The sequence below is a fragment of the Pelophylax lessonae genome, assembly GCF_965119305.1.
Source record: "Pelophylax lessonae genome assembly, chromosome: 3".
Classification (NCBI taxonomy): Eukaryota; Metazoa; Chordata; class Amphibia; order Anura; family Ranidae; genus Pelophylax; species Pelophylax lessonae.
The window spans coordinates 552,349,933-552,377,735 of NC_138770.1; the positions used below are offsets into that span (position 1 = coordinate 552,349,933).

The following is a 27,803-nucleotide window of genomic DNA, read 5'->3' on the forward strand; positions in this document are numbered from 1 at the left end:
TGTAAACACAGCAGACCGTTGTTCTCTCTGGAATGAACATAGAGTGCCTGTGATCCTCCTATTTAGAATCACAGGTCTCTGTGTTGAGTCCACAAGTCCCTCCCCCATACAGTTAGTAAACACTCCCCTAGTCTCACACTTAACCCTTTGATCACCCCCTGGGTTAACCCCTTCCCTGCCAGTGTCATTATTACAGTAACAGTGCATATTGTTAGCACTGATTACTGTAGTAATGTCACTGGTCCCCGCAAAAGTGTAAAAAATGTCAGTTAGGGGTCCGATCTGTCCGCCGCAATGTTGTAGTCCTGCTAAAAATCGCTGCTCGCTGCCATTACTAGTAAAAAATAAATAAATAAATAAAAATTACATAAATCTTTCCCCTAGTTTATAGATGTGATAACTTTTGCGCAAACCAATCAAAATATGCTTATTGGGATTTTTTTACCACAAATATGTAGCAGAATACAAATTGGCCTAAAAGGATGAAAACATTTTTTTTTTTTGTTTATAGTGCAAAAAATAAAAATCACACAGGTGATTAAATACCACAAAAAGAAAGCTCTATTTGTGGGAAAAAAAGGAAATCAATTTTATTTAGGTACAGCATCGCACAACTGCGCAATTGCATGTTAAAGTACCACAGTGCTGAATCGCAAAAAATTGCCTGGTCATTAAGGGGGCAAATCCTTCCGGTCCAGAAGTGGTTAAGACACATTTTTTATCTTTCTTTTCTCAATTCCTCCTTTCTTCCCCCTTTTAATTATTTTTCTTTATCAATTGTTTCTGCCTATTTACTTCCAAATCTTTCCTTTGGAAAGAAAATGAACCAATCTTTTTTTTTTTTTTTTTTTCATTAAACGATCAGTTTACCGGTCCTTACAACATTTTCAGCAAAAATATATGTAGATTTTACCAAAAATGCAATGTCCTTGTGATTTTTTTTTAGCTAAATTGCATGTTATCTTTATTCTGTAAACTGCTAATCTCCCCATACCCAATGTACTGGAGTGGAACAAAGGCAGACTAGTGACACCCATGGAGCATTCCATAAAGTATAGCTACCCAGAGAAATGAAAAGTGTTATTTGCAGAATTACAAGGTTAAAAAGCCTGACAAACAAATGCGTCACATCCAAGGTCTGGTAAGTTGCAAAATATTACATTTCAGTTTTTAGGTTTAGATACTTTTAAGTATAGGGACTGATGACCCAATTATGGGCTGATGCCAGCAGTATCTATCATGTAATTACTTAACATTTCTAGACTTTGTTTTTAAAATCTACACTGCTGTGACCTTTATTTTTTATTGCTTGATTTTAGGCAGTAATGAGCCTTTAGCACTCAGTGATCACAGACACTTACGCCCCACCCTGCTTTGCCATAAAACTGCTGTGGCAAAATGTCATGCATGATGGCTAGTTTTGCTATAGTTCACAAAACCTCACCATCTTGGCATTGGTTACAATAAAAAGGTGGTTGCATTTTAAGTAAAACTCCTACTTACACAATGGCTTCCTCTGTTATTGACTAGCTGATTGATTAGGTCTATTTTTTAAGAGCTCTTTCACACAGTCCCCCTCCGTAGGCGGATCCGTGCTGCTCAGCAGGGGATCGTAAACACAGATCCCCTGCTGAGCAGGCAGGTGACATCTCCCTCTCTGCACACAGAGCGGAGATGTCAGAGCCCCATGCATCTCCATGGGGGAATCGGATGAGAGCGGACCGCCGGTTTCCATCCGTCCGGATTTCATGGACAGGATCAGACGCAGATGGCAGCGGGTGTCAGCGGACCTGTCTCCGCTGACATCCGCTGCCCCATAGGGATGCATGGGGGATCCGATCAGATCCGGCCTAAAAAACTGACAGGCGGATCTGATCGGATCGCTCGTGTGAAAGGGGCCTTATGCTGTTTTTTCTGCAACATCCTTTTCAAGTTTAATCAAGAATGGTTTGCCCATAATTCTCTGAAGGATGTTGTGCACATTCCTAACTCTCTTAATTGCTTACTAGTGTTAAATCATTTAACACAATTATAATTCAACAAAATAAAAAATATATAATTCATTTCCATGACAGGTGATCTATCAATGAATATGAAAGCCCAAGTAATTGATACTTTAGCAGAAAAACCCAAAACAAAATGGATTGTGCTATATTTTACAAAATGCTGCATTAGACAAGTCTCTTTAAAAGGTTTATTTTGTGCAAGATTAGTTTTACAGTTCTAAGGCTCCATTCAAACCTGAGCTTATAATTATCAGGCATTTTTCTGTCTTTTTTCAGGTGTTTTTTCTGGCTTATTCAGGCATTTTTTGGGGCTTTTTTAAGGCGTCTTTTGCAGGTGTTCTGAGGCGGGCATTGACATCGAACAAAAACGCTTGTAATCTGCCAAAAAAGAAGCTCATGTACTTTTTTGAGCTTTAGGCATTTTGCTTCAGGTGACAAAACGCTCAGATGTGAACAGGGGCCATTGAAATAATGAGATTTTGCTTGTTGGGCGTTTTGAGACTTCAGAGATGAGCGTTTTACGAGCTGAAATACGCTCAGGTGTTAACAGAGCCTAATGCTTGACGACAACAGCATGATTATCCGAAGGAATAATACAGCATAAAGTAGCTCCTGTTCATTCTGCTGCGTACAGAATTGTTAACAAAACATTGATTTATTGCTCTATATGTTTCGTATTTATCTGTTTACATGTTTTATCTTCTAATTCAAGAATTAAATTAGAGACAAACAAAAGCGTTCTATCCACAAAGTATAATAAGAGTGTCGTCATTGCTATTTATTAGAAAATGTACGCAGGCAAGTGGGGAGACATTTAAAAGTTAATTCATTGTGTGGCTTTTTATTCTACTTTAAGTTAGCTAATAAAGAGTGTCGTGTAAACTCCAAACTTTCTGCATCGGCTCACAAGGTACAAGACTTTACAACTACTATGAAAGCTGGAGCCTGAAGAGGCTTTACTTTTTGACATATCTGTAAATGAAATTCCTTATCCAGCCATGTACCATGTAACCCCTTCCTTTGCTACTGCTAGAACACCTTAGGGAAGGTGGCGATAGATGATGTGTACAGCTTGAAAATCTGGTAGGTATACCTATGTTATTAAGGGAAGGTGCTGCTTACCTGCATTCCACATATTGGGTCCTCACACAGGTAGACCCCTGGGGATTGACCATCTTGCAGACTTCCTGTAGCCACTTCTGACAGTAGGTCCCTCAGGTTCTCTTCCTTCCCCCACACTTCCACAGCTGATACTCTGACTGAGAACCGAGCTCCAGTCTTTTCTTTTCGTTCATTAATTAGCTTAAAGAGCCATGAAATAGCGCAAGGGATGATGCCAAGATTTTGCATGGAATCATCTTTACCAATCATAGTATATGACTTCCCTTCAAAGAACCAGGTACAAAAAGAAAACAATATGAGTATGAGAGCATCTATTTACACAGCTTACCTTATTATTGAAAATTAAAACCATTTTTTTAAATCACAATTGCCCAAAGACTGCAAGGTTTCATGTAAAGCTACCATGCTTATCCTATGGCTTCACAACTTTACAACAGGTGTCACTTACCCAGAACATGTATGCAGTTTGAGACTTCTGACTTCATCAACTGCACCTATTCAGGAGCTAAGTAGTTAAAGGCATTGTAAAGGCAGGAGGTTTTTTTATCTTAAGGCCCCTTTCACACATGCTGTCCGTTTGCCTGTTTTTCATCCATCCGTTGACGGATGAAAAACAGACATCAATGTATCTCTATGTAAAAACGGATGACAACTGATGATCATCAGTTAACATCCGTTTTCATCCGCTTCCGTCAATGTCTGTTTTTTTGAACGGATGAATGCCCTATTTTTCATCCGTGAAAAAAACGGATCGGGCGAAAAATGGATGACAACGGATGAAAAACGGATGACAACGGATAAAAACGGATGACAACGGATGAAAAACAGATAACAACTGACGAAAAACAGATGAAAAACGGATAACAACTGACGAAAAACGGATGAAAAATGGATGAAAAATGGATGAAAAACTGATACATTTTGACGTGACTTAACTGATGAACTGAACAGACCGTATGTGTGAAAGGGGCCTAATGCATTATATTCATTTGGATATAAAGGCTTCTGTGTGCAGCAGCCTCTCCAGCGCCCCCTAATACTTACCAGAGTCCCATCTCTGTCCAGCGATGTCCAATAGTCCCTTGGCCATCTGGAACTCTCCCTCCTAATTGACTGAGACGCAGCGCCATTGGCTCCGGCAGCTGTCAGTCAAAGTCAATTAGCCAATCAGGAGAGAGAGGGGGCGAGGTTGAACAGTAGCTCCGTGTCTGAATGGACACCCGGAGCTGCAGTTCAGCTCCGGTGCCCCTATACCAAGCTACATGCTGTGGGGGCACCCAACATGAGGGAGGGACCAGGAGCTCCAGCCAGGGACCAGAGAAGATGAGGATCTGGGCTGCTTTGTGCAAAAACACTGCACAGGGCAGGTAAGTATAGAATGTTTGTTATTTTTACCGGAAAAAAAAATGAGACTTTACAATCACTCTAAGCCATGGGATAAGCATGTCTGCCAGGGACCAAGCAAATATAAACATATTTTACAGAAGCCAAAAGTTAGTCTACACTCATATTGGCTCTAGTGTACATGAATGTCTGACTGTGGATGGGACATAAGTCTGTACACTGCATAAGGGGCAAGGAAAGATGTGAAAGTGCATCAGTGCTCTTTGTGTGAGTATATGTATATATATATATATATATATATATATATATATATATATATATATAAAACATAGGATGCATCGCTTATCATAAAGAAATATATATGTTCAGTTCATTAGCCTAAAAGGAGTATCCCTAAGACACAATAAATAGCTGGCGTATGACGTCATCATGGCATCAGGAACCAAGCAGAGCGTTGCCATTTTCACAGTTGGAAACTTCCCATAGGCAATTTTGAATGCTGGTTTTAACCGAACATCATGTGAGTGTCCTAATCTATCTTTTATTAAATTTATTTTTAAACTTAATACACTACAAGTAGGCTTTATTTGCTTTATTGAGAGGCACATGCTGTGGACCTGTCTATGCTTATGGAGGACGTGACACCAGGATTTGGAAACATTGTTCAGGAGACCCCGGACGAGGGGGAATGGAGGTTGCCTAGGATTCTTAACATGTGTGTTTGACCCCCTGTAACGAGGGGTCAACTTTTCTCATTAAGAGGCTTGTGTGTGTTGGTGGTAAAGGTGGCGGTCTCCAGGCTGGATTTAAGTTTCCTATCTAGCTACCATCTCCTCTAAAGCTAAAGGACTTTATATGGGTTATTCATCACAATTTTATTGTGTCTTGGGCATACTCCTCTTAGGCTAATGAACTGAATTTACAGTATCTCACAAAAGTGAGTACACCCCACACATTTTTGTAAATACTTTATTATATCTTTTCATGTCACAACACTGAAGAAATTACACTTTGCTACAATGTAAAGTAGTGAGTGTACAGCTTGTATAACAGTGTAAATTTGTTGTCCCCTCAAAATAACTCAACACACAGCCATTAATGTCTTAACTCCTGGCAACAAAAGTGAGTACACCCCTAAGTGAAAATGTCCAAATTTGGCCCAATTAGCCATTTTCCCTCCCCAGTGTCATGTGACTTGTTAGTGTTACAACATCTCAGGTGTGAATGGGGATTAGGTGTGTTAAATGTGGTGTTATCGCTCTCACTCTCTCGTACTGGTCACTGGAAGTTCAACATGGCACCTCATAGCCAAGAACTCTCTGGGGATCTGAAAAAAATAATTCTTGCTCTTCATAAAGAGGGTCTAGGCTATAAGAAGTTTGCCAAGACCCTGAAACTGAGCTTTAGCATGGTGGCCAAGATCATGCAGTGGTTTAACAGGACAGGTTCCACTCAGAACAGACCTCGCGATGGTCGACTAAAGAAGTTTTTTTTTTTTAAAGAAGTTGAGTGCACGTGCTCAGCGTCATATCCAGAGATTGTCTTTGGGAAATAGACGTTTGAGGGCTGCCAGCATTGCTGCAGAGGTTGAAGGGGTGGGGGTCACATTTGTGCTGCCAGTGGTTTTTAAGGGGACAGCAAATTTACACTGTTATACAAGCTGTACACTCACTACTTTACATTGTAGCAAAGTGTCATTTCTTCAGTGTTGTCACATGAAAAGATATAATAAAATATTTTACAAAAGTGAGGGGTGTACTCACTTTTGTGAGATACTGTATATATATATATATATATATATATATATATATATATATATATATATATATATTTATCTATATATACAGTGGGTAAAATATGTATTGACCACGTCACCATTTTTTTAAGTAAATATATTTTGCTATTGGCATGAAAATTTCACCACGTCGGTAACAATCTATGGAATCAATACATACAAAGAAACCAAAACAAATAGGTTCAGCAATTAGGTTATGTGTAATAAAATGGAATGACACAGGCAAAAAGTTTTGAAAACATGAAGAAAGGAGGCTGAAAAAAGGCATGGAAAGCCAAGACACCAGCTGAAATCTATCCGTAATTAGAAAGCAATTCTGCCCCTTGTCCATGCAAATTAATCCCAAATTAATCCTCACTCTCAACTGAAGGTCTATAAAAAGGTGTCTCATTATCAAAGTGTCACACAGGAAACATCTCATGATGGGTAAAAGCAAATAGCTCTCTCAAGACCTTCACAACCTTATTGTTGCAAAAAATACTGATTGAATTGGTTACTGAAGGATTTCTAAACTTCTGAATGTTCAATTGAGCACTGTTGGAGCCAAAATCCTGAAATGGAAAGAACATAATTTCACCATAAACAGGCCACGACCAGGGGCTCCTCGCAAGAAGGAGTAAAAATAATTATCTGAAGAGTTGTCCAATAGCCAAGAACCACTTGTGGAGGGATTCAAAAAGACCTGGAATTAGCAGGTACAATAATTTCAATGAAAAAATAAGTAATGCCCTCAACCACCATGGCCTGTATGCGCGCTCACCACACAAGACTAAATTGCTGAAGAAAAAGCATGTCGAAGCTCGTTTAAAGTTTGCTGCACAACTTTTAGACAAGCCTGTGAAATACTGGGAGAATATAGTCTGGTCAGATGAGACCAAAATGTAACACTTTGCATGCCATAGCACACACCATGTTTGGAGGTTAAATGGCACTGCACATCACCCCAAAAACACCATACCAACAGTGACATTTGGAGGTGGGTACATCATGGTGTGGGGCAGTTTTTCAGCATTTGGTACTGGCAAACGTCATGTCATTGAAGGAAGGATGAATGGAAAAATGTACCAAGACATTCTTGATAAAAATCTACTGCCATCTACCAGGATGATGAAGATGAAACGAGGGTGGACATTTCAGCAAGACAATGATCCCAAACACAAAGCCAAGGAAACTCTCCATTGGTTTCAAAGAAAGAAAATAAAGCTGCTAGAATGGCCCAGCCCATCACATGACTTGAATCCAATAGAAAATCTATGGAAATAACTAAAGATCAGAGTTCATAGAAGGGGCCTACTGAACCTTCAAGATTTGAAGACTGTTTGTGTGGGCCAAAATCACACCTAAGCAATGAATGCAACTAGTTTCTCCATACAGGAGGTGTCCTGAAGCTGTCATTACCATCAAAGAATTTTGTAGCAAGAATTAAATACATTTCAGTTAACGTGTTTCATACTTTTTCCCTGTGTCATTCCAATTTATTACACATAACTTAATTTCTGAACTTATTTGTTTGGTATATATATATATATTATACATTGTAAAGCACATTATAAGTAATTTTACTCTATTTGCTTCACTGGCACTTTTATTCAATACTAAGAATTTATCTTTGTGCTTGCATATGATTAAAATTGTGTGCACATGAACAAATTTTGGTATTTGAAACAAACTTCACAAAAATATAATTCAATAAAAAAATGCCAAATGAAAAGCAATTTTTAAACAGGATATTTGTCATATAACACAGCCAGGATGTATTTACGTCGAAATGGCACAATATCCAAGTATTCGTTTGACTTTTTATTCAATTATAGTTTAATTATAATTAATTTGAGTTTATTATGGGAATGTTTCCCCCCCCCCCCTTTAATGGTATTTTTTGGAAAAAAACAAAAGCTATTACATTTTTGTATAAATGGATCTGTGATTCAAGGGTACCTCAATAGTCCGCTAATGCTATTTTTTCCCCTTCCCTCTTTTGCTGTCTTCCTGTTCTCCTATTGATATAAATCTGCAATGTGGTACATTAGTACATTATACCCCACACCCATGTTTATTATACTGATTCAGTTATCTTGCATGTAGTAAATGTAGTGTCACTAAGCTTGTTGCAAAGTAATGGGAGAGTCCTCTTCACTTTTTGAATGGTTAAAGGCCACTTAGTATATTCAAAGCATTTCATCAAATTATGTTCTTTCATATCTAAGGAGGGGCAGAAATGAGCAAGCTGTGTCCAAAAATGTCAAGAAGAGGGCAAAGGACTAATCACCAGTATTGCCTATAGCCTGCGTGCAGCTGATCTCTACCCCAATACTGACCAAGCCTGATGATTGGTGAGCTGATACTTGTGGAGTACCGCTTAAAAAGAAGCAGGAGAGGCTAATAATGGACCAATCTAAATAAAACATGAAGAAGAAGGAGGGGGATCTTTGCACTGCAGGTACTTGGGTACCACTTTCTCTCCATCAAAGAAAAGATTGAACAGCACATTACCAAATCGATAAATCTCAATCTGAAACTCGTAATACTGGCAGCCAGAGACAGCGATGCCTCTCACACAGAAGATATACAGTTATGAGGCTCCCAGCACAGAAAGTGCACTGATATTTTTAGGAGGAACTGATGACAAAATTTATTTTTTAGGGCATTGCTAAGGCACAGTTTAAATTGCTAGATATTTTCTAAAAGATATGAAATATTAATTTTTTGTTCAGATCCACTTAAATTAAATTAATAAAGATTTCCAGTGTGTGAAACTGTTTTTAGTCAGTTTTCTTCAAAACAATATTGTTTATATAATTGACCTTTTTTCACTTATGCAGAGAGTGAATGGATCAGGCCCACTTACGACTTTATTACGACTTTGTTTCCAAGCATTGGACATTTGTCTTTCTTAGATCAACTTGTACAAAAGCAAAAATACTTTATGGTTGTTATTGAATATTGCTAATCTGTAAAAGGAACATATTTAAATGATGCTTCAAGATAAAAATTTTATCAACACTAACCAAGCTTTGAATGACCAAAACAGAACACGCATCCATCGGCTCCATTCACTACAGACTGGATAACTTCAGCCACTGTTCCAGCGCACACTTCAGCCTGCATAAAGACAAGTTTAATAAAGACGTGTAAGCAGAAGAATTGCATATTCCTCTAAAAATGTCAAAAACTCATTTTTATCTCATATTTCTCCTTCACGAGTATTCAAAATGTTCAATTTACTTTACATGTGTCATTATATATTCCCATAACACTTAGAATTAAAATACCCTATTCTTCGACCACACAAATTCTGGAGTGCTGACATTGTGGCTCATTATTTAACTTTAATGCTGTCTAGCTTTCAGACCAATTTGCAAGTTCTTTCTTTATCTTGACACAGAAAGTCTTTTCTTGGATAATTTTTAATAAGCGCGCAGTGTGCATCCGGTTTTAGGATGTTAAGCAAGCTGACCCTTGACTTCATTAGTAGTGGATACATTGAGTTTTATTCATATACATTAACACTAGGTGAACAGTAGTTTTCCCTCTAAAATCTTATACATAACCTCAGTAAGGGTTCACTTTCTATAAATACTAGACACAGGCACTAATATATACCATGGGTAGACAACCAGTAAGAATTATTTTTGGCATTGTAAAGAACCTTTGCTAAGCACTGTCCTTTTTTTGTGTAAAATGATTACACTAGTATATACAGTTGTGCTCAAAAGTTTGCATACCCTGGCACAAATCGTGAAATTTCAGCATTAATACTGAAAATATGACTGAGTGTGCCAAAAAACTCTCTTTTATTTAAGGATAATGTCACAAAAAAGCCCAGTGAGGCATATTAAGGTGTTGTCAGGCATTTCGTAACCAGACTTTTTTGTGGCATTGGAGCAGTAAAGGCTTCTTTCTGGCAACTCAACCATGCAGATCATTTTTATCATTGTATTGTGCTTCTTAAAAACAACCACATTGTCTTTTCCCAGAGCAGCCTGTATTTCTCCTGAGGTTACTTGTGGGTTTTTCTTTCTATCCAGACCAATTCCTCTGGCAGTTGTGGCTGCAATCTTTCTTGGTCTGCCTAAACTTGGCATGGTATCAAGAGATACCCAAACTTTCCACTTCTTAATAAGTGACTGAACAGTACTTATGTACCTTTAAATTTTCATGTGCCAAAGTGTTCAAAACTGCGCACAGAATCATTGATGAAATGGTCTTAGTAATTAGAATTAGTAGCTATGATAGCATCCCATACTCTGTGTATTTTGCCCTGTTACACTGTCCCAACTACCAAAATGTACTAAGTAAATATAGAGCTGCAGATAAATATTTTTTTTATTATTTGGATAGGATGTGGAAGGTTTAAAACCACTGTCAGGCTTTTTGCTAATATCTGTATCCCAGATGGGACAATTTTACTTTTCAACAAGAACGTGATAGAGGTTCTAATCCTTCACTGCCAAACCTTTGACTGGGGTTTAACTTTATCTGTCTAAAATACACTGTCTTTAGTGTATTTTAGTGTGTTTAGTTTGCTATATTTTTTATGCAAGCTTAATGGAGATGTACAGCCAAACCTGGTTTGGCTGTACATCTCCTATGGATCACATGAGTTCAGTTCGTTCTGCACTCCTTTGACCCATTTTTAGCAGAGAGTCCACTCTCTGCTGACATCACAGAAGTCAGTCCGCTGAGAGCCTGAGCTGGCCTCTCCCCGCCCCTCCACAGCCCAGCGATCCAGTGAGCGAGGAGGGGGCATAGCAGAGAGCTGGTAAATGACAGGTAATCAGCAGCTCTCTGCTCAGGGAGCTGTCAGAACAGGGCGATCGACGGTGTTCGATCATTCGGTTCTCAGTGCAGAGGTGTCGGGGGACAGATGCAGCATTGGATTGATGCTGCATCTATCCATATAAGTATGAATGTGGGAAAAAAAAACCATACATCTCTTTTAAAAAGAAAACACTTTATTACTCATTCATTTTTGTAGTAACAATACTGTAGTTTATAGACAATAATATGTGTCCTACTGAGTATCAATAAGAGGTAGTGTGGAACAAACATTTTTTATGGGTTGACTGATATAACAGGAGAATTCAACACATAAGGCATCAGTGAGTAATCACCAATATCATGTCCTTTTTTATGGGGTTGTTTAAGGTTCAGGGAGAGAATAGTGAACACTGGTGCTAATGCAACCTAACAGTCAAGATGTAAGAGAGACACAAATAAGCAGGCACAAAGGTCTTTTGAGAGAGCCAATGGTTCAATTGTTTATGAATTAAGGAATTGAATGATGTACAGAATGTGAAATCCTTTCTATGAGCATCAATGTATCCATTCTATTTACTTACGAACCAAAGTATATATCTATCTGCAAAAGGGTTGGGAAAACACAAAGTGTTTCATACTCTACCTCCGGGAGTAGGGCTTTTAATAAAAGAATAAAAAGATATTGGGGTTATTTACTAAAAAGAAATAGGCCAGTGGTTCTTAACCTTTTTTGATTCATGGACCACTTTAAGAATCTGATGAAAGCTATGTACCCCCTCCCCAGAAATTTTCACATAAACAAAACTTTGCATGTAGTGGATGTATGTACTTTATTTTATTAAAATTTGATTGCCTCATACACAGATGATATATACAAAGTCTGAATAAAGTAAATAGTCTCAACAAAAAAACGTGATTCCTTGACATGCAAAAAATTATGTCCACTAATTACAAAAATAAAATATAATTATCTTGTGCTAATTAAACAAAACTATCTTAATTCTGCTCAAATCTACTACTACTATTACTACTACTACTACTAAGAGAAAATGAGAATTAGCATTTGCTATTATGGAGTGGCACATGATTGCACAGAGAACGATGATACAATTTTAAATAGTAAACATGGGCCAACAACAAGTCAAGAGACGATTAGCAGTCAGCGCTATAAGCAGGGGCAGGGTGCGTTTTGTTTAATTTCTGTAATGGCAAACCATTGACTGGGACAGGGGGAGGGTTGTATAGGGAATGTAAATGCTATTTTTTAACTGACCCTAACAGATTCCCTGAAACCCATCCAGTGCAAATATCACATTTTATTGCAAACTGTGCAGCTTAATTGCCTTTAGTGAATCAACCCCATTAGCTTTATGTCCATGAGGAGCGCAGGCAACTGAAAGTGATGATGCATAAGATGGTCGAACAGGAAAGGAACTGAAATCATGTCTCATATTTCTGTTGCATTAGAAATCAAATTGATTGTTGTGTAATTTCTCAATCAACATTAAATATTTTTAATCCTTATGCTGCTAGCCTTAGTAAATAGAGAGGAAGGTATATTATATTTACTTGTTTTAAACTTTTTTTTAACTTCTTTAGTTGCTTCCTGGTTTCTAATCTAGACCAAAATTATGTCAAACATCCCAGGAGTCTTCATGGACATTCTTGTCTTTCATCTGGAGGAGGCAAGCAGGTGCATTTTCAGCTAAGCACATCCACCGATGGATTCCATGAAATAAATGCCAAATGAGTCACCTTCCCTTACCCCAGATAGCTGTGGCTAGAAATGCTAGGGGGTCTTTTTCAAAGAGATTTTGCAAGAAAAAAAAGCATGGATACATGCATGGATGGGTGAGTTTGCTTTGAATATTAAAAGTGAATTAATAAGCAGTTGAATTCTGCTTTAAAGTGGACCTTACACTCCAAGCAAGGTCCACCTTTTTAAAGTATAACTAAGAGCAGAACATTTTTATATATGTTGGATAGAGTGGAAAGGGATTAAAAACCTGTCAGGTTGTTATTGCTGTCTGTGACCCTAATAGGGAGATTCACCCTATTTGTCCTGTTTACTGTTATCAAAAGCAAAGGAAATCCCTAATATTAGGTTCTCTAGAACATTAATAGAGGGTAAATCCTCCAATGGGGGCACTAGTTCTAGTGACCCTGGTGACAACCAGGGATTCTGTCACCTTGGTAGTATTTCCTCCAACCTCCTGTTTAGGTTATGGAACAGGAAGCAAAGGGAAATCCCTGATGGATCCCAGCTGGACACAAAAAACTTGACAGGGTATACAGTAGTTCTTACTTACTCTATCCCAAAAAAAAAAAAAACTTTTGCCTTGAGTTCTACTTTAATGAGAGTCACAAAATGCTCTCTCTAAACTGAAAAAAAAAACTATAGGGGCAAAACATTTAGTTAAGATACTTATACTGTATAGAGTGATGTCACCATCATGAAGAATCATCTTTTAATGTGATTTCAGCTACTCAACATTCCCTTGGATCCCACTGAATGTCACCCTATCGTCTCCCAAATGGAAGCAGAAAATGGTACGTTTTTACCTACCACAGGTTTTTTTTTTTTTTGGTTTAGAGCTGAGATTTAGCAAGGCCAGGGCAGCCTTAATAAATAAGCAGACCTTCCTATTTAAGTGCCAGTTCCACTTTAAAACAATAGTTTCTGCCTTCATTTTATATGAGCTTATTTGATAAGGTAATGGAATGGTCAATGCAAATACAGAAACCCAAGAAAACCAATTAGATAATTTCACTATAGTCAAACATTTTGATATACAGTTGTGCTCATAAGTTTACATACTCTCAGAATTTATCATTTCTTGGCCATTTTTCAGAGAATATGAATGATAACACAAAAACTTTTCTTTCACTCCATGGTTAGTGTTTGGCTGAAGCCATTTATTATCAATCAACTGTGTTTATTTTTTTTTTTAAATCATAATGACAACAGAAACTACCCAAATGACCCTGATCAAAAGTTTGGATACCCCAGTTCTTAATACTGTGTATTGCCTCATTTAACATCAATGACTACTTGAAGCCTTTTGTGGTATTTGTAGATGAGGGTCTTTATCTTCTCAGATGGTAAAGCTGCCCATTCTTCCTGGCAAAAAGCCTTCAGTTCCTGTTGCCTGTCTCGCATGAACTGCATGTTTGAGATCTCCCCAGAGTGGACTCAATGATATAGAGGTCAGGAGACTGAGATGGCCACTCCAGAACCTTCACTTTATTCTGCTGTAGCCAATGACAGGTCGACTTGGCCTTGTGTTTAGGATCATTGTTATGTTGAAATGTCCAAGTACATCCCATGCGCAGCTTACAGGTCAACTTGGCCTTGTGTTTAGGATCATTGTCATGTTGGAATGTCCAAGCACGTCCCATGCGCCGCTTCCGGGCTGATGAATGCTAATTTTCCTCCAGTATTTTTTGATAACATACTGCATACTGCATTCATCTTGCCATCAATTCTGACCAAAATTTCCTGTGCCTTTGTAGTTCACACATCCCCAAATCATCCGTGATCCACCTCCTTGTTTCACAGCAGGAATGGTGTATCTTTAATCATAGGCCTTGTTGACTTCTCTCCAAATGTAGCGTTTATGGTTGAGATAAATTTTGGTCTCATCACTCCAAATGACTGTGTGCCAGAAGGTTTGAGGCTTGTCTTTGCGCTGTTTGGTGCATTGTAAGCAGGATACTTTGTGGCATTTGAGTAGTAATGGCTTTCTTCTGGTGACTCGACCATGCAGCCCATCTTTCTTCAAGTGCCTCCTTTTTGTGCATCTTGAAACAGCCACACCACATGTTTTCAGAAAGTCCTGTATTTCACCTGAAGTTATTTGTGGGTTTTTCTTTGCATCCCTAACAATTTTCCTGGCAGTTGTGGCTGCAATTTTAGTTAGTCTACCTGACCATGGTTTGGTTTCAACAGAACCCCTCATTTTCCACTTTTTGATTAGAGTTTGAACACTGCTGATTGGCATTCTCAATTTCTTGGATATCTTTTAATATCCCTTTCCTATTTTATACAGTTCAACTACCCTTTCCCGCAGATCCTTTGACAATTCTTTTGCTTTCCCCATAGCTCAGAATCCAGAAACGTCAGTGCAGCACTGGATGAAAGAGTCCAGAAACTCATTGACCTTTTATACACACACACTAATTACAAGCAAACAAATAAGAGGTGAGGATGGTTACCTTTAATAGTTATTCAAACCCCTTTGTGTCAACTTGTGTGCATGTTATCAGGCCAAAATCACCAGGGTATGTAAACTTTTGATCAGGGTTATTTGGGTAGTTTCTGTTGTCATTATGATTTAAAAAGAGTAAACACAGCTGACTGATAATAAATGCCTTCAGCCAAACACTAACCATGAGTGAAAGAAAAGTTTTTGTGTTATCTTTCATATTCTCGGAAAAATGGCCAAGAAATCATAAATTCTGCCAGGGTATGTATACTTATGAGCACAACTGTAAAATACTGCACTGTAAATATGGGCAAAACACTTTTAAAAACATTTTAGGCTAGCCATACATGCATAGATTTCTTTCCTTAAGCCGAACAAGAGAAATTCAAAGCAGGCCATACACAATGCATATTCGGAATGATCAATCGATCGATCAATAAACAATCAGCGATCGCATAAACATGTGAGTGTACTATAATTTGGGTTCGAAATTTGTACTTTCAAACACATTTTTTATGTCAGTATGGGAAGTGACACAATGTAGTTTAACCTTAACCACACTCCTACTGTACAAAATATGTTTTCAACGTTTCCGAGCAAAGCATTCTTTCCTCACAGAGCACAACTATTTGGTTGAAGAAAAATGCTAAACAGCATGGATGGAGGAATCTCCCCTGCAGGCTACTGTATTCAGAGTTTGTACCTGCAGCCATCTGAATACCCTAACAGTGACAGTATCTGATGGGATGCAATCACTGTTTGGATGACAATTTTTCCACTGGGATGCTTTGATTTTTAGGTTGATGATTATCAAGCGTAGTGCAGATGGGGAAACCCACAGCTCAAATTTGGCCAATTCGGCATGAAATGCCCGAAATGTGAGCCACGTATGGCAAGTTTTAAATACAAATGAGAAAATACTTCTTTCATAACTGTTCCTAAAATAATTCATCTTAAGTTACTAAAAAGTTTGTGTTACAACTGTATGTTCTGCAAAACTGCAGTTTGCTATTGCTGGGTTCACTGGTTTTCTTGTAAAGCCGCCTAGCACATAATAAAATGTGTTTTCCAATTTCTCATTCCTCTATAAACATTTTAACTTGTGATAACAAAATGATCAATTTCAAATTTCGAAAGAGTAATGCCTTACTAGAAGAATCAATGAATTCATAACTCTGAGAAAGAAGTATGTAATAACACAGTGAGTACACGTTAAATTAAATTACTGATGATTTGCCTTGGAACAGAAAATACATCAATCTAGAAGAATGTAAACCAAGGATTTTGATTTTACTCAGAGGGATTCCTAGTTCCAAGCTAAAAAATATAGTTATAGTTTATCAGTAAACTAAGCGAGAAAATCATAAATGTTTTTATTTTTTCCCACAAGGTCACCAGAAGTAAAAAGATGCAGTGAAGGTATGATGGAAGGTTTGCTTTGTTCAATACATCCAGAGTGTATGTTCATATGGGAGTTGGAATCTATTTTACCAAAGGCTGTTTATAAGTTACAATCTCTGGCACCATGGGAAGGATTCTATTGCCAGAGGAAGCTAAACAGTGAATAGGGACTGAAATGTTAATGCATGTTAACACTGAAGGCAAAACTTCCCTGTACTTTGTGCCTGTGTGGATTAGACTTTGGGCTTTAATAAAATTCAATTTCAGCTGGCAGCAGTATGTGCGCAGAGTTCTCCAGTGTGCCAGGTTAGCAGAATGAACGTATATGGCATTCAACAAATGGTAGTAGGTTATACCCTGTCATTAGGAGACTTTTAGTTACACATTTTATTCATGCAGAAACTAGACAAAAATACAATATGACAAACAACATTCCATGCATTTTATTTCCAATAAATACCACCAACATTAAGGCTTGCTCAGTAAAAAATACCTTTGTCAATTCTCTTTTTGTTTTGTGACCACTTTGCCATCAAAGCACATCAATACTTGCTGTGACAAAGTTTACCACTATTTGAAAGGTGGTACACAAATCATATGAAAGGTACAGTAAACCAAGCAACTAGTCAGACTTTAGTTTTAAAGCCTCAGGGTTTTTTATACCCAATGCGTTCTATGCATTAAGGTAAAAAATCTTCTCTGCTGCAGGATCCCCCCAGCCCCCCTCACTCCTTAATCTTATCTGAGCCTGATCTGATCCAGCAATGTGCACAAGAGCAGCGGCTTTTACCGCTGTCTCCCTCCTCATTGTGCAGTTTGATAGCAGTGGGAGCCATTGGCTCCCATTCCTGTCAATCAACTCCAGTGACGAGGGAGACAGGGGTAGGGCTGAGTCCCACTGTCTGTGTTGATGGATGCAGCAGAAGGGCTCGGAAGCGATTCTATTGCACAGAGCAGGGGTCTTCAAATCCTATTAAACAAATGGCCATTTTACTGTCCTTCAAGCTTTAGAGGGGCCAGATTGTGGCCAGCGGGAATAGAAAATTCTCCGGCGTCAGTGGGAGTAAACAATGCCCTATCATTGGTTTTAGTGGGAGTTATTGGTTGAGCTAGATGGACTTGTGTCTTTTCTCAACCAGACTAGCTATGTAACTATGAATAGTGCCTCACTGTTGGTATAAGTGGGAGGAATAATGCCCCAATGGTGGTGTCAGTGGGAGGAATGGTGGCCATCATTGGTGTTAGCTTGAGTAAAAAGTAACCCAAGCGCCAGGTAAAGACAAGCAAAGAGCTGCATCTGGCCCCTAGGCCACAGTTTGGAGACCACTGGCACAGAGCAGGTAAGTATAGACATGTTTGTTATTTAAAAAAAAAATGCCTTTACAACCACTTTCAGGATTTGAATACAGTAAAGTGAAATATGATATGTATAATATATTATCACATAAGCTTGAAAATGCAATATTGCTATGTTGTACTACACAGTGCAACACAGTTATCATCACAGAGCTGCATCATCAGAAGAATACAACTATTCCATCACAGCCTTGTAGGGCTTCAGCTGTGAACTGGTAATAGACCAAGTGAAAACCTGAAGATGATAAATCATATCTAGTAATAAGAAATAATAAAAAAGCCTGCAGTAGCTTACCAATTCACTATTGCAATGTGTTTGTTCACCCGCCTCTTGAGGATTGACCACAAGTTCTCAATGAGATTAAGGTCTCTGGAGTTTCCTGGCCATGGACACAAAATTTAGATGTTTTATTTCCCAAACCACTTAGTTATCACTTTTGCCTTATGGCAAGGTGCCCCATGATGCTGGAAAAGGCATTGTTCCTCACCAAACTGTTCTTGGATGGTTAGGAGAAGTTGCTATTGGAGGATGTTTTTGTACCATTCTTTATTTATTGTTGGGTTAATAGGAAAAATTGTGAGTGAGCCCACTCCCTTGGCTGACAAGCAACCCTACACATGAATGGTCTCAGTATGCTTTACTGTTGGTATAACACAGGACTGATGGGATCACTCACCGTTTCTTCTCCAGGCAAGATTTTTTCTGGATGCCCCAAACAATCAGGGGATTCATCAGAGATAATGACTTTACCCCAGTCCTCAACAGTTCAATCCCTGTACCTTTTGCAGAATATCAGTCTGTCCCTGATGTTTTTCCTGGAGAGAAGTGGCTTCTTTGCTTCCCTTTCTTGACACCAGGCCACCCTCCAAAAGTCTTCGCCTCACTGTGCGTGCAGATGCACTCACACCTGCCTGCTGCACTAATGGTGCCCCAATCCCGCAGCTGAATCAGCTGTAGGAGACGCTCTTGGCGCTTGCTGGACCTTCTTGGGCCCTCTAAAGCCTTCTTCACAAATGCAGTGGAAATGTGTTTTATGGGTTTATCTTCATTTTCATGGCAAAGGGGGACTTTGCAATTAATTTCATTCATCTCATCACTCTTCATAACATTCTGGAGTATATGCAATTTGGCATTAAAAACACTCAATCAGCAGACTTTGTGAAAATTTATATATGTGTCGTCCTCAAAACTTTTGGCCACGGCTGTACTCTCTGCGGTTGAAACACACAAAGGAAGGTAATACCATGATACAGATACCATGGTAATACCATGATACTGGAAATAATTAGTGCCAAACCCAGAGGGTCTGATTATATTAGTGGATTTTAGATTTTTTACTCTTGAACACTTGCAGGGATATCTTCTATTTCTTTTCTACATAACAAAGCGCCCCCCCCCCCCCCCACCAATTGCCAAAAGTAGTACAGAAACTACTTTTGAGAATCGGTGTGGCGCCGCAAAGTCGGCATCGCACCGATTCGGATGGTGCCATTGCCAGCAATTAGCTCTGATTTGACATGTCAAAACGCATGTCAAATTGGACCAATGTGGACGTGAGCTTTGAGTCTGTCTTCCACTAATATATCTGTATGTGTGTTTATTCACTTTTTTGCACTACTGTATAGTGTATTTCATACCTCACATAAACCTGTATTATTGTGGAATAAAAACACATGCTTGTGGAATAAAAACACATGCTTCCTATCTATCTAGGTGGTACTGCATGTATTCAATGCCCTTAAAAGGAAATTCTGAATAGAAAAGCCACCAAGGGGAGGACGCAGCCAGCAGAGGGAGAATTTGGTTCAATGCTCCTCACATATGTTTGCTGAGGTGAAAGAAAAAAATCTGCAGCGTCTGCATTTTCCTCAGACTTGCGTTCATACAATCAACAGAGGCACATCAATGACACTTTCTGCACATGGAATGCTGAGGTTGCTCCATTACAATTCATGAATTTCTGCCCAGAGATAATCAGCTCTATTACTAGACAGCTTTGGTGGCAGCAAATTCTATGTAGCACCGGTATTGCACTGCATACTATAAGCTCATATTTATAGGTTGTATAAAATGTAAGGACTTTTCTTGTGTTTAAAGGTATGAATTTAAATTGCAAATAGATGAACTGTAATTTAAAGTGCAGCAAACCAGCCCAAGTTTCATTTTAATGGAAGGAAACTGCAGCTTTGAATTAGCATCAGCTTAGCAGGAAATCACTGTACTGATTTTGCATTAACAGTCAATAGAAACCTGGCAGGACAGAGTCAGTTGTAATGATTTAGATATCTGTAATAAAAGAGGTTTTAGAAAGACTTTCTGGCAGCCAATTTATTGAAACAATGCCTCTTTGGTGCTTGCTGAGCACTGGAAGTATTTGACTGGCCTGGATGAGTGTCTGTTTCTCCCACAAAATGCAATGGTTTCTTCTGAATGCTCGTACATCCTGTAATGATGTACATTGGGAGCAGGCATTCCACACAAGGAAAATGTAGTGTATGATGTCACCAGAATCATCTTTAGAAAAGGCTTCCTTCTGGGATGACAGCAACGCAGACCAATTTGATGGAGTGTGCAGCGTATAGTCTAAGCACTGACAGGCTGACCCCCCCCACCCCTTCAACCTCTGCAGCAATGCTGGCAGCACTCATACGTCTATTTTCAAAAGACAACCTCTGGATATGACGCTGAGCATGAGCACTCAACTTCATTGGTCGACCATGGCGAGGCCTGTTCTAAGTGGAACTTCTTATGTTAAACCGCTGTATGGTCTTGCCCACCGTGCTGCAGCTCAGTTTCAGGGTCTTGGCAATCTTCTTATAGCCTAGGCCATCTTTATGAAGAGCAAGAATTCTTTTTTTCAGATGCCCAGAGAGTTCTTTGCTATGAGGTGCCATGTTGAACTTCCAGTGACCAGTACGAGAGAGTGAGAGCGATAACACCAAATTTAACACACCTGCTCCCCATTCACACCTGAGACCTTGTAACACTAACGAGTCACATGACACTGGGGAGGTATAATGGCTAATTGGGCCCAATTTGGACATTTTTACTTAGGGGTGTACTCACTTTTGTTGCCAGCGGTTTAGACATTAATGGCTATGTGTTGAGTTATTTTGAGGTGGCAGCAAATTGACACTGTTATACAAGCTGTGCACTCACTACTTTACATTGTAGCAAAGTGTAATTTCTTCAGTGTTGTCACATGAAAAGATATAATAAAATATTTACAAAAATTGTTCCTTAGTTATGTTGATAAGGCTGTCTACGTTTCCAGTTATTGATTAAATTATTTGTTGAAAAGTTTGAAAATACCTGTGTCTCAGTTTACCCGACCCTGTGTTGTTTTTATTATTTGAAGAATCATCTCACTTATTTGTGATTGCATATTCAATTGGTTGTGAGACATGTATTTATAAGAAAATTGTTGTCATGTATATGTATAAACATTGTATATATTAATAAACCTTTTATTTTATACTACTATTGATGTTTGAGCTGCCTTTCTAAAAGTCCCACACACATACACACACACACAGGGAATCATTTCCTTTTCTTTCTTATGCAAAGAAAGGGGGATTGTCCGAAGAGTGTATATCTCTTTGTGCCTGTATTTTAATAAACTGTAAAATAGTCTTACATCTTCTAACACCCTATGCTGAGTCTTGACAAGTGACTAGGTAGGTTGCAGGATCTAGTATCATTGTGTTATCAAGCAAGGGAAGCTTATACGGCGGACATACTTGTTTTGAGTGCTGGGGTCTGTCACAGGGGCCATGTCATTATTCTTTCATCTTAAAGGCCTTTTACTGGCTAGCCACGTAGTGGAGTACTTTGATGCATGCGATGGAGCATTGTCCTGAGAAAATATCATGGTCTTTTTGAAAAATGCTGACTTTTTCCTGTACCACTGCTTGAAGAAAGGGTCTTCTAAAAACAGGCAGTAGATTTGGGAGTTGACTTTATCCATCTTTAACCCGAAAAGGTCAAACTAGCTCATCCTAAATGATACCAGCCCATACCAGTACCCCACCTCCCCACCTCCACCTTGCTGACATTTGAGTTGAAGTGGAGCTCTGTGTCTCTTACTGATCCAGCTACAGGCCCATCCATCTGGTCTGTCAAGAGTCACTCATTTAATTAGTTCAAAAAACCTTTGAAAAATCTGTCTTCAGATATTTCTTGGCCCAGTCTTGATGTTTCAAGGTATGTGTCTTGTTCAGTGGTGGTCGGGTTTCAGCCTTCCTTACCTTGGCCATGTCTCTGAGTACCTTGTACTTCTGGGCACTCCACGTAGGTTGCAGCTCTGGAATATGACAGCACTGGAGGATAATGGGTTCCTGGTATCTTCATGTTTGATTCTTCTCAAATCTTTGGCAGTTAATTTGCATCTTTTTTTCTCAACACATTTCTTGTGATCCTGTTGACTGCTTGAAACAAAATGTTTGATGGTTCTGTGATCACTTCCTAATATCTTAGCAATTCCTAGAGTGCTGCATCCCTCTGAAAGACATTTTACAATTTTTGACTTTTCAGAGTCAATTAAATCTTTTTTTTTGGCCCATTTTGCACGAGGAAAATAATCTGCCTAATATTTAAGCACACCTTGATATAGGGTGTTGATCTCCTTAGGCCACACACTCCCTCATTACACAAATAAACATTACCTGATCTGCTTAAATTCAATATGTATTCAAGTTCAGTGACGGACACAGCTCCTGATTCTTCTGAAACATTGGGTTATACTGCCCCCCTACAGGAGTAGGACACAAGGCTGGAAAAAGCCAATGGGCAGTCCCAGGGGGTATACACCCACACTCAGCTATAGGCACTTAGTTTTGTTACAAGCAGTTTCAGAAGAAAGCCAACTCCACAGAGGGGTGGGTGCTGTGTCCGTCAATAAACATCAGAGAAATAGATTTTAAGTTAAGTCAAAAATCCTATTTTCTCTTTCGTTCACAGCTCCTGATTCTTCTTAGGCACTGGGATGTCCCAAAGCAGTGTTAAACATGAGGGGTGGGAAAAACAGCACAAAAAAAATCCCCAAGGCTAACCATAGCCAACCAGGTAACATGGAGCTCAACCATAACAACTGGAGCTCACCTGAAAAAAACAATTCCCCCCTTAAAGAGGACCAGGTCCTCTAAACAGCAGTCTGCAAAACCTTGCGGCCAAAATAAGCATCTGCAGATGCCAACAAATCCATTTTATAAAACTTAGTAAAAGTGTGCACAGAACACCAGAGGGCCGCCTTGCAAACCTGCATCACTGATGCCTGATGATGGAAGGACCAGGAGGCACTAAGCGCCCGAGTAGAGTGTTACTTAACAGGGAAAGGAAGGACCTGACCCCTAATTGAATAGGCCTGAATCACTGTCTGTCTGATCCAACTGGAAGTGGTCACAGCAGAAGTGGCTAACCCTTTCTGAGGTCCAACCGTGAGTACAATAAGTAAGTCTGACTCCCTAAAAGACTCCGTAGCTGCCAGGTACACCCTGACTGCTCAAACCCCATCCAAGGACTGCAGAGCAATTTCCTTAGGATGTTTAGACCTGGGACATAGGGAAGGCAACATAATGTCTTCATTTAAATGGAAATCAGAGACGACTTTTGGAAGGAACAATGGACAGGGATGAAGAACCACCTTAGCTCTGTAAACAAACAGGTAAAGTGAACGACCAGACAATGCCGCCGGCTCTGACACCCTGCATGCAAAAGTAATAGCCACCGAAAAGGCCACCTTCTGGGACAACGTAAAGCAGGAGAACCTCCCAATATTTTCGATGGGAGATTCCTGATTAATTGACAACACCAGTTTGAGGACCCATGGCATTAATGGAGACCATACTGGAGGAATGGATCCCTGGATAAAGATACGCACCAAGGAATGTGTGGCCAATGGGCGTTGAAAGAAAACTGTCAAGGCCAAAACCTGGCCCTTGATGGTACTCAAGGCCAAGCGCTGCTCAACCCCCATTGGAGGAAAGCCAAGATCCGAGCCACCGAAAAGGAGTGAGGGAGAGCCCCAAAAGACTCACACCACGCAAAGTACGTCTTCCAAGTATGATGCTAGATCTTCCTAGAAGTAGATTTTCTAACTTTTAACAGCGTAGGAATCACCGGATAGACAAACCTCTATACTTCAGCACCTGGCTTCCAACAGCCAAGCCGTTAAAACCAGCGACTTTGAAAATTGGCCCTTGGGACAGCAGATCTTCCCTGAGAGGAAGTCTCCAAGGAGCATTGGTGACCAGCTGTACCAGATCGGCGTACCAAGACCAGCGAGGCCAGTCTGGAGCCACTAGAAAGACTGTAATCCCTTGCTGCCTCTATCCTGCACAGGAGTCTTGGCAGAAGTTTGAGAGGGGGAAAGGCGTAAATCAGATGAAACTGACACCAAGGAGCCACTCGAGCATCTGCGGCGTCGGCCAGAGGATCCTGAGACCATGCCACAAACCTCTGTACTTTTCATGGAATGTGTACAGCAGAGGGGGCTGGAACCATCGTTCTGCCCACCATAGAATGCCAGCTACTTCTTGATCTGTCAGGACAGTGATTGTGCCCCCATGGTGACTGACATAGGCCATGGCCGTGGCATTGTCCGATTGATTTCATACTGGGCACCCCTGAAGATGAATTGTCCAATGATCCAGACAAAGACTGATCGCTCAGAGTTCCAGTACATTGATTGGCAGTCTGGACTCTAACCGAGTCCAGGCTCCCTAAGCACAAGCTGTGTCGAGGACATCTCCCCACCCTGACAGGCTGGCATCCATGGTGACAACCGCCTAGTACAGGGGGAGAAGGATTTTTCTGTCGAAGTGCCAGAGAACGAAGCAAACTGTAGAGACAGTGGATTCTTGTCCCATTTCACCAGAATCTCTTTTTGCAGAGATCCCATGTGGAACTGTACAAACGGAACAGCCTTGAAGGTAGACACCATCAGGCCCAGCACTCGCATGCAAGCCCAGAGGGATGACCATCTGCTGGACAACCGAAGCTGAATTGCCTCCTGCAATTTCTGGAGTTTTTCCAGACTGAGAAAATCCCTCAGATGTAGGAACGCCACTACCAGGTGAATGGACTCCATTCGGAATTTCTGTACCCGCACAAGGCAGTTTAGCGCCAGAATTGGACTTAACTTGCCTTCTTTCCAGGGAACTGTAAACAGGTTTAAGTAAAACCCCTGAAAACACTCTGAAGCCGAAACTGGGACAATCGCCCCATGAAGTAACAAGTCTTGCACTGCCCCGAAGTGACCCCATAAGCGATTAGGGGACAAGTTCAGGTTGGAACGAAAGAACCTTTCCGTAGGAAAAGACCGAAATTCGATCTTGTAGCCGGACCGAATGACTTTGTGAACCCACTTGACCTGTACCAGAGAGGTCCAGGGATACGGAAATCAGCGAAGACATCCCCCAACCCAGATACGGGTGAGGGCGCCCCTTCACGCAAAGGAAGCCTGGAAGAGCCCCTCATGGCTTGCCAGACCAGGTCCTCTTGGAACCTCCAGGGGGAGGCCCTGAAGGAGTTTTATCCCTTGAGAGATGAAAAAGCCCTCTTGTGAGCCGAGAAGAATGGCCCACGTCTACTTACAGTATGATGTCATCCAAGGAAGCTTCAAACAGGTGATCCCCCCACAAAGGGGAGATCAGATAAAGCCTTCTTAGAAGTCTGGTCTACAGACCAGCATTGTCAGCAAGACAAGACGCCGAAGGACCACTGCTGATACAGACATCCTAAAATCAAAGGAGCCGCATCCAAAGAGGCATCACTGATAAACTGTAGCCCCTTTGACCAACTGAACGGCCAGCTCCACAAAGGCAGGGGGAAGCCGTTTCCCCTCCAGGTTCCAGCGTAAAGGTTTAGCCCACTCGTCAGAGTTTGCAGCACCAGGGCAATAGTAAATACCGGCCTAAGCCGAACCAGCCATAGCCAAATATGGCGGGTCAGAGCCTCCACTCTCCTATAAACCTGATCTTTCAGGGCCAAAGACTCCTCAACCGGAATTAAAGTAGCTTTATTTAACCTGGAAACCGGCGAGTCCACTATAGGTGGGACCATCCACTTTTTAAGCAAGGAATCCTTATAAGGACATCGCATAGCAAAACGCTTAAGGTGCTTTTTGGACAACCCCACTGTTATGTGACAATGTTGTCAAACATCCTCAATGTCTAAGCATTCAGGGTGCGAAGACTCAGACCCAGTAGGGTGACTCGTGCCCGCAGCAGCCGAAACAGATTCAGGATCTGATGGACAGATGAGGCAGGGGAGGACGGTGGACGCTCTATACTAAGGTCAACTGGAAAAACATAATCAGGGGAGGGCCACCGACTGCGATTCCGCAAGGGGGAAGCCGATCCAGGGGCCACGAATGGGCCACCATATTGGACCCTGCAAAAAACAAAGGGGTCACCCTCCAATCCCCTCCATAGAGGCCCACAGAATAGGTAATAACACCCTTAAAAGTGGGCCGTCCGCCGTGATGTGGACGTGAAGGCAGGGTATCATGATGGTCCTGTAGCCCTAAAAGGGGTAGGTGCCCTCCACAATAATGGCGGCATAGTTGCCTTAAAAAAATTAGCTGCCCCCACAGTGCCAGCCCTTCCAGTGGAGGTGCCAAGCTGGCTGCATGACCTAGTAGGCTGAAAGCCGCGGCCTCAATTTGTGTGGAGACCCAGCCGCAAGTGCACCCAACCCAGCCAGGCTCACTGGGGCTGCCCCCCCAATGGAGGCCTGACACGGCCGCATAGCCTAGTAAGCCGCAAGCAGCAGCCTAGTAGGCCGCAAGTGGCCTTAATTTAGATTGAGTGGCCTTCATTTTTGTGGATGCCCAGCCGCCTGGGCGCAAGCCCCAATGAAGCCGACCACCCAGGGCAGCGGAAGAGAGGGCGGATGCCCAAACGGAGGGTAGTGGCTTCCTACCCTCCCTGGAGCCGCCCCACATAGCTGCGGCCAGTAGGCCGCAAAGCCGTGGCCTAAATTTGGGCCCAGATCTGGCCGACCCATGGATGCCAAACCATCTGCTCCCCCAACAAAACAACTGCAGCAGGGAGTCCAGAGGAGCCCTAGTCACCAACCCCCAGGGTAGCAGGGGAACCCTGCTCAACCCCCCATTGTGCACCAGGAAAAACGCAGTCAGCAGTAACTCCAAACAAGCCCCCATTAGGAGCATGTGGCAAAAGCCAGCTCCAGGGTTAGAGGGGGGACAGCTACTTACCATACCAGGAACAGGGTGGACACCACTCCTGACAGACCACCGCTCCATCGGAATGTAGGTGGCTGTCGGCCAGGAGGAAGGCTGCGACTCAGGCCGAGGCCAGGTTGTATGCGCCCTTGCAAGACCCTTAATTTGCAGGCCAGCCCCTGTCCAGTGGGGCTATGTCGTGGCCGACCTATCGTGGAGCTGAAGCCTCTGTGCACTCGCTGGCCAGACTGAGGAGACCCTCTGGATCTAGATTATCCATCTGTTGCCCAGTCTGGCAGTTGGTAAAAGATTCTCACCAGAACAAAATAACAAACATAGGAAAAAATCAATTTAAAAGGAAAAGAATTGCCATGACCAGAGATCTCAGCAAGGAATTAGATCCTTACTCCTGACTAGGCAGAAAAAAAGGAGAGCCTATTGCTGAGTGTGGGTGTATACCCCCTGGGACTGCACATAGGTGTAGTCAAGCTTTTTCCTGCCTAGTGTCCTACTTCTGTAGGGGGCAGTATAACCGTGTCCGTCAATGAATGAAAGAGAAATTATGATTTGGTCAAAATACTCACTTACCTAATAACTGTGCAGACAGTATATATATATATATATATAT

The 27,803-nt window shown here is 40.9% G+C and overlaps 1 protein-coding gene across 1 annotated transcript in view; it reads right to left on the reverse strand.

Moving 5' to 3' along the window:
- The window catches only part of KIF26B (kinesin family member 26B), a 546,719-nt gene that overhangs the window by 67,348 nt on the left and 451,568 nt on the right, over nt 1-27,803 (reverse strand). The window contains exons 7-8 of the mRNA XM_082249575.1: nt 9,276-9,369; nt 3,129-3,391 (exon numbers count right to left, since the gene is read on the reverse strand). Of these exons, the coding sequence (XP_082105701.1) occupies nt 3,129-3,391; nt 9,276-9,369 (357 nt within the window). The remainder of the gene's footprint in view (nt 1-3,128; nt 3,392-9,275; nt 9,370-27,803) is intronic.